The sequence below is a fragment of the Carassius carassius genome, chromosome 7 (assembly GCF_963082965.1).
Source record: "Carassius carassius chromosome 7, fCarCar2.1, whole genome shotgun sequence".
Lineage (NCBI taxonomy): Eukaryota > Metazoa > Chordata > Actinopteri > Cypriniformes > Cyprinidae > Carassius > Carassius carassius.
The window spans coordinates 27,314,410-27,333,395 of record NC_081761.1 but is presented as its reverse complement, the minus strand read 5'-3'; the positions used below and the strand labels follow the sequence as shown (position 1 = coordinate 27,333,395).

Sequence of the window (18,986 nt, the reverse complement as noted above, 5' to 3'; positions counted from 1 at the left end):
CCACTTGAGGCAGGAACTCTCCACCAACCTGAAGTGGGCAAGCCACCCTTTTCCGACTGAGGACCATGGCCTTGGATTTGGAGGTGCTGATTCTCATCCCAGCCGCTTCACACTCGGCTGCAAACCGTCCCAGTGCATGCTGAAGGTCCTGGCCTGATGAGGCCAACACGACAACATCATCCGCAAAGAGCAGAGACGAAATCGTGTTGTCACCAAACCTGACCCCCTCCGGCCCCTGGCTGCGCCTAGAAATTCTGTCCATAAAAATCATGAACAGAACCGGCGACAAAGGGCAGCCCTGCTGGAGTCCAACACGCACCGGGAACAAGTCTGACTTACAGCTGGCAATACGAACCAAGCTCCTGCTCCGTTCGTACAGGGACCGGATAGCCCTTAGCAAAGGGCCCCGGACCCCATACTCCCGGAGAACCCTCCACAGGCCGCCGCGAGGGACACAGTCGAATGCCTTCTCCAAATCCACAAAGCACATGTGGACTGGTTGGGCATACTCCCATGAACCCTCCAGCACCCTGTAGAGGGTATAGAGCTGGTCCAGTGTTCCACGGCCTGGACGAAAACCACACTGTTCCTCTTGAATCCGAGGTTCTACTATCGGCCGGATTCTCCTCTCCAGTACCCTGGCATAGACTTTCCCAGGGAGGCTGAGAAGTGTGATCCCCCTGTAGTTGGAACACACCCTCCGGTCCCCCTTCTTAAAAAGAGGGACCACCACCCCGGTCTGCCATCCCAGAGGCACCGTCCCCGACTGCCACGCGATGCTGCAGAGGCGTGTCAGCCAAGACAGCCCCACAACATCCAGAGACTTGAGGTACTCAGGGCGGATCTCATCCACCCCCGGTGCCTTGCCACCGAGGAGTTTCTTGACTACCTCGGTGACTTCAGCTTGGGTTATGGACGAGTCCACATCTGAGCCCTCAGCCTCTGCTTCCTCAATGGAAGACGTGACACCGGGATTGAGGAGATCCTCGAAGTATTCCTTCCACCGTCCAACGACATCCCCAGTTGAGGTCAACAGCTCCCCACCTCTACTGTAAACAGCGTTGGTAGGGCACTGCTTCCCTCTCCTGAGGCGCCGGACAGTTTGCCAGAATCTCTTCGAGGCTGACCGATAGTCCTTCTCCATGGCCTCACCGAACTCCTCCCAGGCCCGAGTTTTTGCCTCCACAACCACCCGGGTTGTAGTCCGCTTGGCCTGCCGGTACCTGTCAGCTGCCTCTGGAGTCCCACAAGCCAACCAGGCCCGATAGGACTCCTTCTTCAGCTTGACGGCATCCCTTACTTCCGGTGTCCACCACCGGGTTCGGGGATTGCCGCCTCGACAGGCACCGGAAACCTTACGGCCACAGCTCCGAGCGGCCGCTTCGACAATGGAGGTGGAGAACATGGTCCACTCGGACTCAATATCTCCAGCCTCCCTCGGGATCCGGTCGAAGCTCTGCCGGAGGTGGGAGTTGAAGATCTCTCTGACAGGAGACTCGGCCAAACGTTCCCAGCAGACCCTCACAGTACGTTTGGGTCTGCCGAGTCTGTCCAGCTTCCTCCCCCGCCATCGGATCCAACTCACCACCAGGTGGTGATCGGTTGACAGCTCCGCCCCTCTCTTCACCCGAGTGTCCAAGACATACGGCCGGAGGTCGGATGAAACGACCACAAAGTCGATCATCGACCTACGGCCTAGGGTGTCCTGGTACCACGTGTACTGATGGACACCCTTATGCTTGAACATGGTGTTCGTTATGGACAAGCTGTAACTAGCACAGAAGTCCAATAACTGAACACCGCTCGGGTTCAGATCAGGGGGGCCGTTCCTCCCAATCACGCCCCTCCAGGTGTCACTGTCGTTGCCCACGTGGGCATTGAAGTCCCCCAGTAAAACGACGGAGTCCCCAGTCGGAGCACTTTCCAGCACCCCTCCCAGAGACTCCAAGAAGGCTGGGTACTCTGCATTGCCGTTCGGCCCGTAGGCACAAACGACAGTGAGAGACCTATCCCCGACCCGAAGGCGCAGGGAAGCGACCCTCTCGTTCACCGGGGTAAACTCCAACACATGGCAGCTGAGCTGGGGGGCTATAAGCAAACCCACACCAGCCCGCCGCCTCTCACCATGGGCAACTCCAGAGTGGTGAAGAGTCCATCCTCTCTCGAGGAGTGTGGTACCAGAGCCCAAGCTGTGCGTAGAGGTGAGTCCGACTATCGCTAGTCGGAACCTCTCTACCCCACGCACAATCTCGGGCTCCTTCCCCGCCAGTGAGGTGACGTTCCACGTCCCTAGAGCTAGTTTCCGTGTCCAGGGATCGGGCTGTCGAGGCCCTCGCCTTCGACTGCCACCCGATTGTCTAAGCACCGGCCCCTTACGGTCCCTCCTGTAGGTGGTGAGCCCACGGGAAGGCGGCCCCACGTCGCTCCTTCGGGCTGAGCCCGGCCGGACCCCGTGGGGGGAGGCCCGGCCACCAGGCGCTCGCATACGAGCCCCAACCCCGGGCCTGGCTCCAGGGTGGGGCCCCGGCTGCGCCATACCGGGCGACGTCACGGTCCTTTGATTTATTCTTCTCATAAGGGGTTTTGAACCGCTCTTAGTCTGACCCGTCGCCTAGGACCTGTTTGCCTTGGGAGACACTCCTTTTTTTATATTTTTGAAATAAGTCTCTTATGATGAACTAGGCTGTATTCATTTGATGAGCAATACAGTAGAATCAGTAATATTGTGAAATATTATTACTGTTTTCTATTTTAATACATTGTAAAATGTAATATTTTCCTTTGTATGCAAAGATTACATTTCAGTAGCCATTACTCAGGTCACATGATCCTTCAGAAATCATTCTAATATTGCTGATTCAGTTCTTAAGTAACATTTATTTATTATTAATGTTGAAAACAGTTGAGATTTTTTTTTCTCTAAGTCAAAAGAACCTATTCATTGCCATTAAAGTGAAATGACCGAACCCACACATGAGCCTGATAAAAATGCTAATTTTAGAAGAAAATTTCAAACGGCCCTTAGAGGCTTTTGCATCTGAACTCATGTTTTTACTGTCACTTTAGATTATTTAATACACACTTCCTGAATAAAAGTATTTGTTTTTTTTTTTAAAGAAAAAAAAAAAAAGACTGACCTCCTTTTAACTTGAACGGAAGTGTATGTTATCCCATCTGATAAGACCTACATTGGTGGTCATCAGCATATGTTTTTATTGAGGATGCTGGTCCCAGCGTGAAATGCTGGTGCCCCCAGCGGTTTTGCTTAAGCTGCTTTACCAGCAAGACTAAAAAAGCCATGCTAGTTGACAAACATAATAAAAACGGCTATGCTGGAACAGAATTTATGCCAGTCTTGTAAGCAGCTGGTTTAACATTGCCATTGTTCTTTATTCCCTCAACAGATCTTTAACCTGATGAAGTTTGACAGTTACACACGCTTCCTAAAGTCCTACTTGTATCAAGAATGTATGCTTGCAGAGGTGGAGGGCCGTCCTCTTCCAGACCCCTACCAGGTCCCTAGTAGCCCCACGTCCAAACACAGCACAAGCTCTGACCGCTCCAACCTCTCTACACCTAAAAAGGTAACACACACTATTGTGTTTACTTTATGTCCTACGCCCTTCATTAGAATGATGTTGGTCTATTTGCAGTTGACACATTGACCCCCTTTGAAATGTAATCACAAAATCAAATAATCTGTGAAGCACTTCAAAGGAAAATATCCCCAATTATCTCTCAGCGGAAGGTTTACTAACACCTTCAGTACTTTATGTACATTTATTTGTGATTATGCATTAACATTTATGAATTATGAATCGATGACCTGTAATAATGTTTGTAGATGGTATTTATTAAATTTATTTGGAAGTTGTACTAAAGATCTCAAATCATTTGGCTAAAACGGCTCACTTTTACTGTCCTTTAAAGGTATTTGGGACCTGTTTTACACTTAAAAGTATTTAAATGCAGTTTTACACTTAAAAGTATTTAAATGCGATTATCTTGTTGCTTTTGAGGTGTGAGGTTGAGCTAATGTCAGCATTCTATTCTTGTTTACATAGTGGTGTTTGCATAGTTATCACACAAGCTTTCAAAGAAGAAAGACAGTCATCTCAGTTAACATCCCACCATGTCTTCCATAAAGAGCTAATTAAACGCAGTCAATTCCTGAAATCTACTCTGCATATCAACGGCTCCACTAGAGAGAGTTTATTATTCTCTCTGCCTTGGATCTTTGTGTAATGCCTTTGTTTTCGAGTATGGAAAATAATCGGAAATTTTTTTGAAGGTCCAGGATGACAAGAAGAGTAAATCGGGAAGGTCACTGAATGAAGAAGGCAGAGATGAACATGGCGATAAAAAGAAAAGCACGTTCTTCTCCTGGTCCATAAATAGAAGTTTTGGAAAAGGGTCAAAGAAGAAGGAACTTGGAGACTACAGTGAGTGAGGAACATCAGTATTGATTCTATACTTTTTTTGTTCATTGATTGTGCACTAATGATGCTTATTAACTTTTCATCTCTGCATTTTATTTCTGTGCTTCTCATCTCCTTGAATATTTCCTCAAGATTCCCTGCATTTTGCAATTGTTCAGTTACAAATGAAGAGTTTATTTGCAAAAACAGATAACTAATTTTCTTTTAATTTTCAGAAATCATGTTTTTTATCATTTAATCATGTTTTTATTGTTTTCTCATGTTAGTTAGTTGTCATTTTTAGTCATTTTTTAACCTAATCAAAATGACCCAACTGCACTTTGATTGAGTTTCATTGGAATGCACAATGAAAAAACATGATTTTTGAGTTGTCTGTTTTTGCAGATGAAGTCTTCAAATAGTGTTTGTCTCTCATCACAGGCTTTACAGGTAGTAACGGACGGCGAGAATCACAGGGCTCTTTGTCGTCTGGTGCGAGTTTGGAACTTGCCACCTCTGGTTCTGGAAAAAACGAGGTGGGTGAAGTTATTGTTATTGTTATTATTTATTTTATGCATTTTTTAATCTTAAGAAATGTATCTCCAATTAAATATAACTCAAAAAAATTGTGGTTATTAAATTTATTTGCATTGTTCATTCTTTTATAATCTTCTGTCCGACAGGGCGAGACGTCGCGGAACTCCATGGCATTGTCTGAGCGTGCTGTGCGTCACTGTAACATTAACCTTCCAGATGGCTCATGCTGCTCAGTACCCATCAGGCCTGGTGTCTCCATCAGAGAGGTGCTCTTAGGGTTGTGTGAGAAGCTCGGCATTAATTTGGCTGCTGTGGATTTGTTCCTAGTAGGAGGAGAAAAGGTAACATGCCTCATAGTGCAGTTCACTGTATACTATAATAATAACCAGTAATCAAGGTACCTTCACTTTTGTTGTTAATTTGGTCTTATCCACCATGAAAGTTTACAGAGTGGTTTCAGTATGTGCTGAGTGCTGCTTTATGTGTTTGTGTTGTGTGTGTGCACATGTGTGCGCATCTGCATCATTTGATACTGCAGTGCTGTAATGGACTATAATAGCATGTACTGTCCTTGTGTAAAGCCTTTAGTGTTGGACCAGGACTGCATGACACTGTGCTCCAGAGATCTTCGGCTGGAGAAACGTACACTATTCCGGTACACATCTGTTTATTTGTTTTTCATCTCTGTCTATCCATACGATCATCTATCATGTTTTTCAGTCTTTATGAATTCAGCTTTTTTTTTCAATACTTTTTAAACCTAACTGAAGTCATTCATTATCAAGCAGTCATCAGGAATCAATTTTGTAAAGCTTGTTTTCCTTACCTTCTCTCTCTTTCTTTACTTTTCCCTCATAGACTGGATCTGGTGCCCATAAACCGTTCTGTTGGGCTTAAAGCAAAACCCACTAAGCCAGTTACAGAAGTGCTGAGGCCAGTGGTGGCCAAATATGGCCTGAACTTAGGAGACCTGGTGGCCAGGATAGTGAGTTAAACATGCTTATTTAATAAAAATAAGTATTCTTACTAAAAAAAGTGATGACGATGTGTTTGTGGGCTATGAACCATGTTGGGTTATGAGGTTTCAGATAAAGTATGTTTCCGTCATCTTGCCTGTTTAGCTGGTTTGATTTTGTTGCACATTGCTATATAGAGATGGAGGAATATGTACCATAAAATATATGCATTTTGTGATTTTATGGAATGGTTATTAATTAGATATATTTTTTTTTGTGTGGTTAGAGTGGAGAGAAAGAGCCACTCGATCTTGGGCTTCCTATATCTAATCTAGATGGACTAAGGGTTGTTCTGGAAGTAGTAGACCACGTTCCAGGAAAAGGCAAGATGCACACACACACAGGAGAGACATCAGTCACATCATCCAATGTGACTTTTTGATTTCACCCACTGTGAACAATAGCATAAAGGCCAGAGCAGTGTTTTAGGCACTTAAATGCATGTTAACTGCAATTTAGGGTTGGGTTGATAGACGATGCCATTGTCCATCGCCAATGGCTGACAGACATCATGATGTTAAGCTGACATCATGATTCCTCATCCCACCCCCTCTCCCGCAATCCGCCGCATCCCAGTTCCGTGTTCGGTAAAGTAAATGAAGCGTTCTACAGAAACCCTAAAGGGAATAAATGGCCTGCGAGATGGGAGGATAAAAAAAAAGATATATATATATATACATTATTTTTCTCGCAATTATATCATTGGGTTAGTATAGGAGATTTATAATTATTGTGGGCATCAGGGAACCGCCATTGAAACTGCTTTCGATTGCGCGCTCTCGTTTTACTTTCACTTTCACTTTTGAGATTTGTGATCACAAGGACTCTATAAGGAGCATCAGTACTTATCACACATTTGACAAGATTAGATGTTTGTCATTGCTCCTTAGAATGCGTTATTTGTTTCACACCTCTAACCCCATCCCCCGATGTCATCGTCCGTCACTTTCACTGTAGACTAGGGCTGTCCAAAAAAATGTGAATTTTGAATATTCATCAAATTGAAAAAAAAGAATTTGCCTGCACATGGATAATGAAAATGCCCATTTTCAATGCCTATTTAGTTGAAGCCACTAGAAAAAAAAGAGAACATCAATGTGGAGAAGATCTTGTTTACATCAAAACAAACCAAGCCGTTCGCACAGAACGCATGTTTCGCACATTTTCTAGAGGGACACCGTTGGACTCGCATTTCGCACAAGAGAGCCGCATATTTAGAAAAGCCATGTAAAATTAATGTAACATATCTCGAGACTTTTTTGTTCCCCATCCCACTGCATCTCATGTTTTTAAATTAAAAAATGTATTCTGTGTGACTGGCTTTCCGCCCTTTATATTTAACCCTGCATGCATACATGACGCTGTTTTGTTTATAGTTGTTTAAGCAACTTAATTAATTATAGTTGGTTTATCAACATTATTTTAAATATTATGTATTTTTTTCCACAGTCATTTTTCTTATGCTTTGAATAAACATGCATTAATAATATTTTGCTTTATACCCAGTCTTGTTGCCTCAGGAGAGAAGCCAAAAGCTTTTCTTCATCCTAACTGAAATTATGCATTTTAAATTTGAATATAATTCGAATTTCGAATTTAGTTTTTCAACTATTTTGACAGCCCTACTGTAGACATTGTCCAATGCCAATTTGGTAGACATCGCCCGACCCTACTGCAATTACATTAAAATGGATTATAGTTTAAATTTATTAGAAATTTTAGAATTACTTCTATTGTTTTTTAAATATGGTTCAAATGCTGAATATACTGACAAGCATTTATGGTAAACTAAAACATGCATTAATACTTAAATCTTGTATTTGTATATATGTAATTACACATGTTTAATGATGAAGGTGCAATTGTGTACATTTAAAATGTATTGATTTTAAATGTAATATTGAATTACCCACTATTGTAAAAATTAAATGAAGTCGATATGCTTTAGAATGTTAGTTTACCCATCAGTACACTTTGTATTCTGAAAGTAAAATGGGTTATGAATGCCTTGTCTTTTACATAGTTACTCATAGTTAAACTTGAACAGTTTAGTCTCTCCCTCTCTAAACAGACAAACAAAAGCTGGCCTCGTCTAAAAGTCACGGCCCACCTCTGTCTACGCGAAGCCAGTCTGCCACAGTAAGACCTCCATCTCAAAGCTTGTACATTTTCATCTCCTTCTCTCTCTTTCTTTCTTTGTGTTTTCTGGCCTGTGTGTGGGGAGTGTGTGCATGGCTGGCTCCCCTATTCTTTTCTCCGGTCTAAAGGCTATGTTTATCTGTGCATTTCTGTGCCTGTGGATGATCTAACTCTACTTCTCGGATCACAGCAACCCCAACTCTTTACCACTTCCTTTCCTTCAACACACCACAGTGTTGTGAGGGGATAGCAGACTCTGTCCACCAAGAGTTCCTTGGGTTCAAGTGTTCATCCCTTGTATAGATTCTCTCGTCTTAATAGTTACTGATAGCTGTGTGATATGTTGAGAGAAGTAGAGCGTGGATGTTCATTGATGTTAGGTGTTGTGGTGCCATGCTGCGCTGGTGGTGGTTTTTCTGCAGTGACTTGCTGTGCTTAATGGAGATTGACTGTACAAGTAGAATGAGTATGTACACTAGTTTTAGTGATAGTGACTCGAGGCCCACCCAGTGCACCATGAGGCCCCTGTAGTTTTAGCCCTGAGCCCCAGAGAAAGCCTTGTAGAAGAGGCGCTTCTCGTCCATGCACCCTTAATGTGCCCCATTCTCATTGTCGCTACCCAGGGGGAGGACAAAGCAGCAGGAAAGGCTTCAGCTGTGAAAACCAGGGCCCAAGTGGAAAAGCGCAAACAGAAAAAACTTAATATAGATGAAGCTGAAGGTAAAAAAAAAAACTACTCCCCTTTCACTTCCTTGAATAATCTCTCTTTCTTTTGCTCTCCTAGTTAAGCGCTAGTTGTTCTTGGCTATATCTTATGCTAACAGTCTCTGTAGCAACACTGGCTGACGAAGCTAATGCTAACACAAGCACACTTTGAACTGGCAGCCGCAGTTATTTTGTTGCTGATGTCTTGCGAGAATGTGTTCCATCTAACATGTCAAATGTGCTTTTACATTCCAACAAATAAAATGGTTTAAAATGGTGTCTGTTGTTCAACCAGAATTCTTCGAGCTCATATCCAAAGCACAGAGCAACAGAGCTGACGACCAGCGGGGTTTGCTGAACAAATCTGACCTCGTCCTTCCTGACTTTCTGCGCCTCGACATGGAAGCAGACTGCAACAACCTCAGCTCCACTCCTGTCTCCCACAAGACCCGGCCCCGATCCAATGAAAACGGCTTCGCGCTCAGTGCCAGCCGACAATCGCAGAGCTTAGATTCAGCGGTGGAAGCGCCTAGACGTGCCCTGATGCCACCCAATAGGGCTCTCAGAAACACAGCAGGCCGAAATCCTGCGCCGTTTAGTTCCTCACTTTCCCCAATCCCACACTCTCAAAAAGGGGGCTCGTCCGGGATCACAGACTGGAGGAGCGACGGAGGGGTACAGGCACTGGAGGAAGAGGAGAGCAGCACGGACCTGACATATGTCGCTGAAGGCGACATCACAAGCCCTAACAGCTCTCTGCTTCACCAGTCCTCGGTGCCTCTCCCTCTCTCCCCAGACCGACCAAACCTTCTGAGGGAGGACACTTACCAGGATAGCTGGGCTCGATCAGGTACCTCTCCTGTGTGAACAAACTACGCTCGCATGTGTTTTCCTCACCTCTCTCTGGTCCCTCCTGAAGATGTGTGTGATTTCTGAGTGCTGTGGATTTGCTGTGTTCCTCATCATGAGCCCTGTGCCAAACTCTGACAAAACCACCTCCTTCCCATGTACATTTGACACCCTTTAAGCACTTTAATGAGGAATCGAAAAAGAGACTTCTACCTACAATGCATTTGACAGTTCCCCTGAAAGTATTTTAAAATGACTAGCCACACACAATCTTGACAATCATTAACCTTCACAGCTTTTTCTTTTTCCACTGAGAGAATCAATAGAGTTATTGTAGCCAGTCGGACTGATTTGAGGTCAGTAGTGAACTGAAGTGATCTTGCTCATCTTCTGCATATCTCTGCCCTCTGGCTAATCACATGATGGCCTTTACAGGAGCCGCAACTGACTGAACTAAACGTGATAATTATTCGACACTAAATTAAAACTGCATTGCAGACGTAGAGTGTTTGAGGTGACAAGCACCCTCGTTTATGCATGAATATATTTGTCTGTTAAAATTTTTTTTTAAATGATGTGAATACACAAATGGAATAAATCATAAACAAGCACAATCCGTTATAGTACGACAAAGGCCTTGCCATACCTCTCTATGGTTACTAGTAGCGTGCCTTCCATAAGCCTGCCCATGAAACCTAAATATTGACAAAGAGTCTTCAGTAACTCCTCATGACCTCACATTTCTATATTTCAATCTTAAATTGAGACCTCAGAGCTTTTTTTATTATTTTTTTTCCATTGTATTCTTATGAAAATGCAATTCAACAATGTGTAGCTACGCAGATCACTTCCTGTTTATGACCATGACATCACTTCCATGTTTCTTAAGCTACGGTATTATATGTTACATATGTAATTGTGTAATATAATCCTAAAAAAGGATTAATTTATGCCATACGAAACAGCAGTACTATATCTTCTTGAATGATAAAATACTAAATGTGTACATAGCTTCTGTTACAGCTGTGTGATTTATTGCTATGTTGAGTTGCCAACATTGTTGAATTCATTCCATTCAGTTCCTTCTGACACTGAAATCATTTTCAGTTTTCTGTAGCAGTCTTTTTTTGTAGATGACCAATATCTCTACTCGGATTGATATTTCTGCAAACCTGTAAATAGAGTTAAATAAATGTTAGGGTTGAGATCTTTCTCCCTTCCTCTCATTGTTTGTGTATTGCTACGATCTCTTTCCAGTACCTGTTTTCAATTTCTACTATTTCTTAGGCCTGAAACATACTCGAAGTACATAAACACACATGCCTCCAACTACACAAGTCGGAGCTCGTTTATTGTTGTACACTGTCATATGCAACACAAGTGTATATTGCATTCTCAGTCTTACCACTAGGGATGCTATAAAAAGTATTAGTTGTCTGTGTCTACAGTCAGTTTTCTAATTTAGGTCTACTACTATTATGATGGATCAACCCTTTAAAGAGATTCTTGCTTAGCTAGTTTGAACATGAACATGTATAATGCCAATTAAAGTTAATTAACAGATTGGCATGTGAAGAACAAGCATTGTTTGTGTATTTGGGAGAGCATGTTTCTGACCTTATCGCATCACATATGCACTTTGAGGAATAAGACTTGTGAAATTAGTGCATAACACTTTCTGGCATGTTATGGTGTTGTTATATTTCTATCACATTTTATATTAACTGATTGGTTAAATCACCACGAATTCCTAAGAAAACTAAGGTGTTTTTTTTTTACATTTTGATGGAGCTCTTCGAAACCAAGGGTTGTGAAACTAAGACATTTTTTTCTTTATTAAATTATTTAAATTAATACTTTTATTCATTTGTTTATTATTTTCCAAATAAATGCTGTTCATCTGAACTATACATTAAGGAGTCTTTTTAAAAATATATCACTGTTTCCCACAAAAATATTGAGCAGAACAATATTTTCACAATAATAATAATAATAGTAATTGTTTCTTGAGCAGCAAGAAAGGATCAAAAGGGTCATGTGAAACTGTGGATATATACAGTACATGGCATTTCTATAATCAAGAGTAGAAATAGTAATATTGTGAAATTTTATATATATATATATATATATATATATATACACACATACATATATACATACATATACACACACACACAAACACACACACATACATATATATATATATGTGTGTGTGTGTGTGTGTGTAAATATGTATGTGTGTATATATATATATATATATATATAATTTCATGTTTATTATATAAATGCCATCTTAGTAAGCCTAAGAAATGTCTTCAAAAGCATAAAAAACAGCAGTTTAGTATAATATGACTAAAAACTGCACCACATCCTTCAGAGTTCAAGGAAAGACAGAAGCCCAAATAGTTATCAGATAAGACAGTTTATCATTTCCTTTTCCTGTTATCAAATAAAGAATAAAACGTAGACATGAAGCATGAACGCCACAGATGATCACATGATGAAACACTCTGCTCTCAGAAGCATTTTTTAATAACTCCTTCACATTCCCTTCACCCTACTCCCCCCACCGTCTGTTTTGTGCCAGTCGAGGGAGGCTGTTCTCAGTGCATTAGCTATGCACAGAGCCCTAGTTAAAGTGAATGGCTGGTTAGGCAGGCTTTGTGTCATTTGGATGCCAGTACTGGGCTCAGACAAAACCAGGCTCTGTTTCCCTTCAGTGCTCCCTCTCTCATCCTTCACCGGAAGAAGTGTCCTAATTCTGCATTGTCTCCCTCAATGTACTTTATCACGCTCCAAAAGAAGGGGAACCCTCCATACACAGAAATCAAAATGCTGTCGTACCATGAAACCAAATCTTTTGCGCTCTTGTTCTATGTATTTCATTATCTTTACACATTTTATCACATGACCACTGCTTTACACCCTGTTTGTTGTTATTGCATTACTGTTGGCAAGAACTGTTCGTTCTGTTCTGTCAGGCTCTGGGAAGTACAAAAGTAAGACCAACTCTGGACTTAAATAAATTGAGTTTAAGGTGATTAAAAGAAGAAATACACGTTCTGAGTGACAGAAAAATCTGTTTTGCCCAGACAATGTATTCACAGGTCCTGATGACTCATTTTTTTGTCAGACTATAAAATAGGAGCTGTTTTTAGACCAATAAAAATTGAGTTTCATGATGTATGCTATAAGGCATTTAAAGATAATTATGAGTAAGACAATTGTTGGAACACGTCTTCCCATTTTATGAAGCCACATTGCTTCCAATATCCCAAAGTTTTAAAGTGAGGACATTAGGAATTTATTTTCTAGACTAGTTAAACCAAAGTCAAAGGGAATGGGTTTAGTTATTAAAAAATACTATTTAATCTTATAATTTGTCATTTTAGCAGATTTTATCAGGTGTCTTTTTTTAGCTCTGAACTGAACACACACGCATAATACAGGCACAACACCGGGACTTGAATGGGTGGATCGTTTCTGTAAATTGTTCGTTTGAATGAATCGTCCGAGCGATTCAATCAGACATTTTAACGAGTTGAGAAAGAGAAAGGAGTGTTTAGGAAACGACTTTCCTGTTCTAAAGATGAGATAGAGAGCATTAAGGTGGGCTTGTTTGATTATTTCCTCAGCTGAGCTGAGACATTAAAGACAGCGATCAAGCATTTGATCGCTCGCTCTAGCTCGTTACCGGAAGAGCAACTATTTAAAATACTGAAAAATATGATTAGCGTCGCTACTTTAAATTATATATTTACAAACTAATGCTTTCAACTAATTCCTTTTTAAAATGAGATGCTTGGGAAAGCCGGTGCTTTGGAATAGGATGTCTGGCTAGATTTCAGGATTAAATGCCTAGTATTTAATTTCGAAGAGGTTTTAGGGAGATTGTTAAACATTAAACCATTTTACTTACGGTAATTTGAACTTGGTAAAATTTTAACTGAAAGGATACATTTGCTATTTTATTTTTTGGTCAAGAATCCCATCTGGGTGCTCATGTCCACGGACCACTCAAAGTCCTGCAGCATGTGAAAGTCCCAGTAAATCCACAGGTCATGTTCAAGTGTTTGTGGTAAGACTTCTGCACCCGACGAGTTTTAAACATCTGCCTGAACTTTAATAACAGGAAGACTATGTTTTTTCCCATGAAGAAGATTTAGAAAGTGAATCCCCTAAAAGTCACTGCTGACGCAAAACCCCATCTATTGTTCCTCTTAAAATCTTGCAGCTTGTTTTCAGACTCGTAGTAATGGTCAGATGCATTTCACTGTTTGACGTGTGAGAAAGCAAAGTCTTTTGGGCTTATGAACGGCAAAATACGTTCAAGACAATTAATTATTGGACATTTAACATTAGGAGGGCAGCTCGAGTCTGAATGAGTGAGATTCTGAAAAGAGATGGTGCTCCATCTAGTGTCCATGGCAGATCAGTGATTATTGAATTATTGGTGCATTAAAAAAAAAAAAAATCTGCCAAAAGCGTTGTAATTAGAGTTTAGACATAATGGATTCCTAAAGAAAAGTGCATATGTTTGATAATCAGTTTAATTATAATAAGACTTTCTTGAAGACATGATCAATACCTCATACCTTTAGGTAGACTAGATACAGGGTTTACATACGAAATTCGCTTCTGTTCAGGCAAGTAGTTTTATCTGAAGCCACAAGGGGGCAGTGTGTCTGTAACTAATGACTACAAAATAAAGCAGATCATTCAATACACATCTTACAGCCAAACATTTTTCTCTAGCAAACATCGATAACATTTAGCAGTGTGTTCGCAACAACAGCATTTCCAATTTACCTGTATCAGAGACTGACTAATAAAAAAACCAGGGAACACACTCGAGAGAATGATTATTAGCATGGAAATAAACTTGCATTTGGTCAGGAGTCTTTTTAGAGGACATTAGCCACCCATTTCATCATGTGCTACAACGTTTTATAGTCTAATTCGATTGCATGTCGCTAAGCAACTTGATGATGAGAAATAAATACACCCTTAGTGAGCATATAGACTTGTTTCATTTGAAAAATCTTACCAAGTTATGCATAAATCAGATGAAAGATGTAATTTTTGTATGATAAACTAAACCATCAGCACTCTAACGCATTGTCCTTGTGACATTAAGTGTAAAAGATTCTGCCAATGTCTCAGCAGACTTTAAATATTGTCATGACTTGAATAATGCAACACATTGATGTGGGTGTAAAGTCACATTCGTTGAAGTAAAAATGACGCAGAAAACCATATAACTAGCCTATATGACTCCACATGGCACTGTTTTCCGATTTTTGTCTGCAGAACAGGGTAAAATGGGTTATTCAATAAAAACATACTGCCTGCCGTGGCTATAAAATGTAATTGCAAAAGACACATCAATATACTACCTGTCTGGTCACAGGACATATGATATCATTGATTTCAGATCTGCTGCATCAGATTATTTGTGCTAAATATGTCAAGTCTATATTGAAAATGTCATTGCTTTTTCTAATCTATTTTCATGTTTGTTATGCATCAACATTTCTGCAAAAAAACTGTGCTTTATCAATTAATATCTTAATGTTTCCTCCTCTCCCCTTTTTGGCTATCCCTCCTTAGTGAAAAATGAAAGACGTCAGAGGGAGAGAACCAGTGTTTCCAAATATTCTCACAGGAGGGCGCCCTCCGCCCCACCTCCTCCTCCTCCCCCACCCAGGGTCAGAGGGGGCAACAAGCGGGCTCCTCTCAATGTGCGAGGTGCACTAGATGTGGACGGGATCCGATGTGATGACCTTGATGTTCGGAATGGAGAACTTGGAGACTTGGAGAGGGTGGTTGGCGATCTGAAAACTAGCAAAGGAAGAATGAGATCAGGAGTTTACCAGACCTCAGACCAAGCAGAACTGCTACCTGTGAAAAACCGTGTTAATCCAACAGCAAAAACAGCAATTAAACCTTCAGTTAAAACAAGCAAGAAGAAAAACCACGACAAGAACAATGCCACTTTTGTCTGATCAGACAATAAAGAGGCTGAGCTTGGTAACAATTAACAATCTACTACCTTGATAGCTTTTTCCAATGCAGCAGAAAACAAATGATTCAGGACCTTTACCTGCAACCATTTAAATAACTTCTAAAGCTTGTAGTGGATTTTCAAGTTTGTTTTTGCTGTCAGTTACTGGGCTGCATAAACCATATAAATATGACCTGTAAGGAGCTGTTTGGGACTGAGCTGGACTAGCACACTGTGGATTGCTATAGGACTTCATCCATTTTACTTAAGGACATTAATGTCAGGTTCAATGTAACAGCACTTATAATAAAGCATAATAAGGTGTCATACTCTAATACTTGTCCTTTGCTTGATTTTTCCTCCTTGTTCTGCTGCCAATGAAGTCCAGCATTCAACAAGAAGAATGCTGCTGTCTTGTTGGACAAGGTAACGCTTTCTTGTGTCTCTAAAGTTCACACACGTAATTTTAATGGGGACCATTCAGCGTTGAAAACGGCTTATTAACCTGAGGATTTGAAGGCACTGCTTTCTGCCAAGACGGATTTCAGGGATAATTGCGTAGAGGAAGGAGATACTGAAAGGGAAAGACCTATGGAAGGAAAGGATCAATACAAAATGCCGGAGGTATTCTAAGGACATGCAGTGTTTTCATTTGCTGAACCACAAGCTAATGTATTGATGATTCCTGCACACAGCAACTGTCTTGAATAAATATGAATGACTTTTCTGTCCCAGGTCAGCGATTTGAATATCTTAATGTGTGCTGATTACATTAGTTACAGTGTGCATTGAGGAATTTATATTTAATTCATAAAGCAAGATATTTGGCTGCTGGGTGGCATGTCTGATTGGCATTGGTTTTCCTTTGTTTGTGGCCAGTGTGTCCTTGAGCAAAACCTGATGAAACCCAAGTTGCCCCAGGGATGCTAAACATTGAACTTCTGTCATTAACTCCCACCCCTTCCTTAAAGGGCCTTTTTTTTCGGAATTAGAATAACTTCTAATAATTATTTTCTCTCTTTGTGACATTTTATACAACAGTTCAATAAACAACAACGTAATTGCAACATTTTAATAGCAATTTGTAACTATTTTCATTTTGGCAAATTTTTATTAATTATTACAAACTCATTTCTACATTTTTGTTCAATCTGCTTACACCTCACTGATGGTTTGGTTTAAGGGTGGATCAGCTTATGCTTTCTTCTAAAACATTGTTTATATTCATATGAAATCACCACCTTGTTAAATAGTTACAGATTCTCATGAGATCTGCTTGGTAATGGAGTAACTTATTGTATTAACCAATGATGTTTTTGCCTATTGAATGGTTGTTGCTTCTTTCAAAGCAATGGATGGTATAGTGACATTCACAAATGGCCTGTGTGCTTGAACAAATCAGTTGAGTGACTTATTCAATGACTCATTCAGGACAGTTTTTGTATCCAAATATGTCTATAATTTACTACCCTATAGAAACTGAAAACACTACGTATGTGATTAGTAGTGTTTTCAACAAGTATTCATGGATAATATTCAACAGTAGGTTAAAAGTACCAGGATGGTCTACTACTTTCAGAGACTTTAGAACCCATGAGGCCATGGGAGAGAAGTTGTGTGACAGCGTAAATAAATGACAAGATGGTGAATGTAATATGTTTGGATTTCATTCATACTACACACATGCATACTATGTAGAGCATTTTTAACAGTTGTGAAGTTATTTATTCATGATTAACCCATTCAGAGAGTATTCAATTTTGGATAGTTAATTTCCTGAATAAATTAGTGTGTTGCATTTGAACATATTAGTTGTGTGAATGAGTCAATGACTCCAAAAAAACAGATACTTTTATTTTGTTCAATTATGCAGTGTGTTTGAATGAACCAGTTGAGTGAATGATTCAATAACTCACTCATAACAAAAATCACTTTTAAACTGCAGAAAAATGGTTGCATAAGTAAATCCAACATTTACCTTGATTAATAAATGCTGTAAATTCTAGTTCATTATTACATAATGATGCCTTATGCATTAACTAATATGAGTGAAAGGAACCTTATTGTAAAGTGTTACCCATACACAAAATGCATTCAGAAGTGTAGCATAATTTTACTTATAGGGTTTCAACTGGCCTACTGCTTCATGCTTCACAAAGAACAATCAAACACTTTCTCAACCATTAGTCTTCTCAGCTCCTTACACTGGCTGTAGTCATTTTATAACTTCACTCTGTCAGCATCTGCTATTTGTCCTCTGGAGTGCATTCAAAATGCTTCAGCTTGACTTGTCTTTAACTCTGGAATTCTCTCCTGTTAGGCCTCTGTTGCCTGCTAATACGATGCGGTTTCTGACACTTACACCACTGCCAATGGCCTGACGCCCACTACACTACTAAAATCTTTCTTCTAAACTTCACCCCAGCACAGCCATTACTGTCAGGCAGTTGTGCTCACTCATCTCCTCATATGAAAGGTTACTGCTTGTCTAGGTGCAGACATTTCTCCATTTGTTGATCTCTCCATTGGTGGAACTGAATACAACAAGCTGTCAAAACAGCTGATTTTTTCAATACAAAGCCATAAAGGAGCAAAGCTTTTAGAGTAATCTTCTTCTGCATCCACAATCCTCTTTCATAAATCCAAAAATATTTAAACATAGTGAGGTCTGAAACTCACAGACCCCTGGGAATACTTCTATTTTTGCATTTTTCTAGTTTAACACAACTCTTTTTTTTAAATCAAGTTCGAATGTGAAAAACCTCTTGATCCACATTATCCAGCATAAAAAATATGCACTAATATAATCATAACAAATTTGCCTATTTAATTAAGGCCCTAAAACACTGCAGCTTTTAGCTGCCTGTTTCGGTAATTTCCATTTACATAATACATGCACTTTGTGTTCACTTTAACTTCTTAAGCTTCTCTTATGGACACAAATAATATAAATGTAATTTCATGAATATTGTGTTTTACTATCAGGTTGTTTCAAGTAAATGATTTTTAAATGACCCAGGCATGAGGAAAGCCTCTACACAGTCACGTTATTTGCAGGAAAATTACTGCTGAAGACAAAAATGCTCTCTGCGGGAACCTGAATGGAATCAGACATGAACTGATTCCTCCAGTAAGGAAAACTGGCGTTGTGCCTTCAGGCTATAGACACTTAATTGAGATTCCCATCTCACTTGTGTTAAGTGTTAACTGTATACCACATTTAATCCCCCAATGTGAACTGAGTTGGCATATTGTATGAGTCCCTTCTGAGCACTACATCCTGTAGAAGGGTTCCCATCCTCCTTTTTCTTCCCGTAA

The 18,986-nt window shown here is 40.5% G+C and overlaps 1 protein-coding gene across 2 annotated transcripts in view; it reads left to right on the top strand.

Moving 5' to 3' along the window:
* The window catches only part of rgs12b (regulator of G protein signaling 12b), a 60,365-nt gene extending 49,488 nt beyond the window's left edge, over positions 1-10,877 (top strand). Inside the window, exons 8-17 of one of the 2 annotated variants that reach the window (XM_059554375.1) lie at positions 3,405-3,584; positions 4,292-4,442; positions 4,860-4,954; positions 5,102-5,296; positions 5,537-5,610; positions 5,814-5,940; positions 6,198-6,294; positions 8,043-8,110; positions 8,734-8,830; positions 9,111-10,877. In XM_059554375.1, the coding sequence (XP_059410358.1) occupies positions 3,405-3,584; positions 4,292-4,442; positions 4,860-4,954; positions 5,102-5,296; positions 5,537-5,610; positions 5,814-5,940; positions 6,198-6,294; positions 8,043-8,110; positions 8,734-8,830; positions 9,111-9,682 (1,656 nt within the window). In that variant the 3' untranslated portion in view covers positions 9,683-10,877. The remainder of the gene's footprint in view (positions 1-3,404; positions 3,585-4,291; positions 4,443-4,859; positions 4,955-5,101; positions 5,297-5,536; positions 5,611-5,813; positions 5,941-6,197; positions 6,295-8,042; positions 8,111-8,733; positions 8,831-9,110) is intronic. The other variant, XM_059554376.1, reaches the window with a different exon arrangement.
* Positions 10,878-18,986: the final 8,109 nt, after the last annotated feature.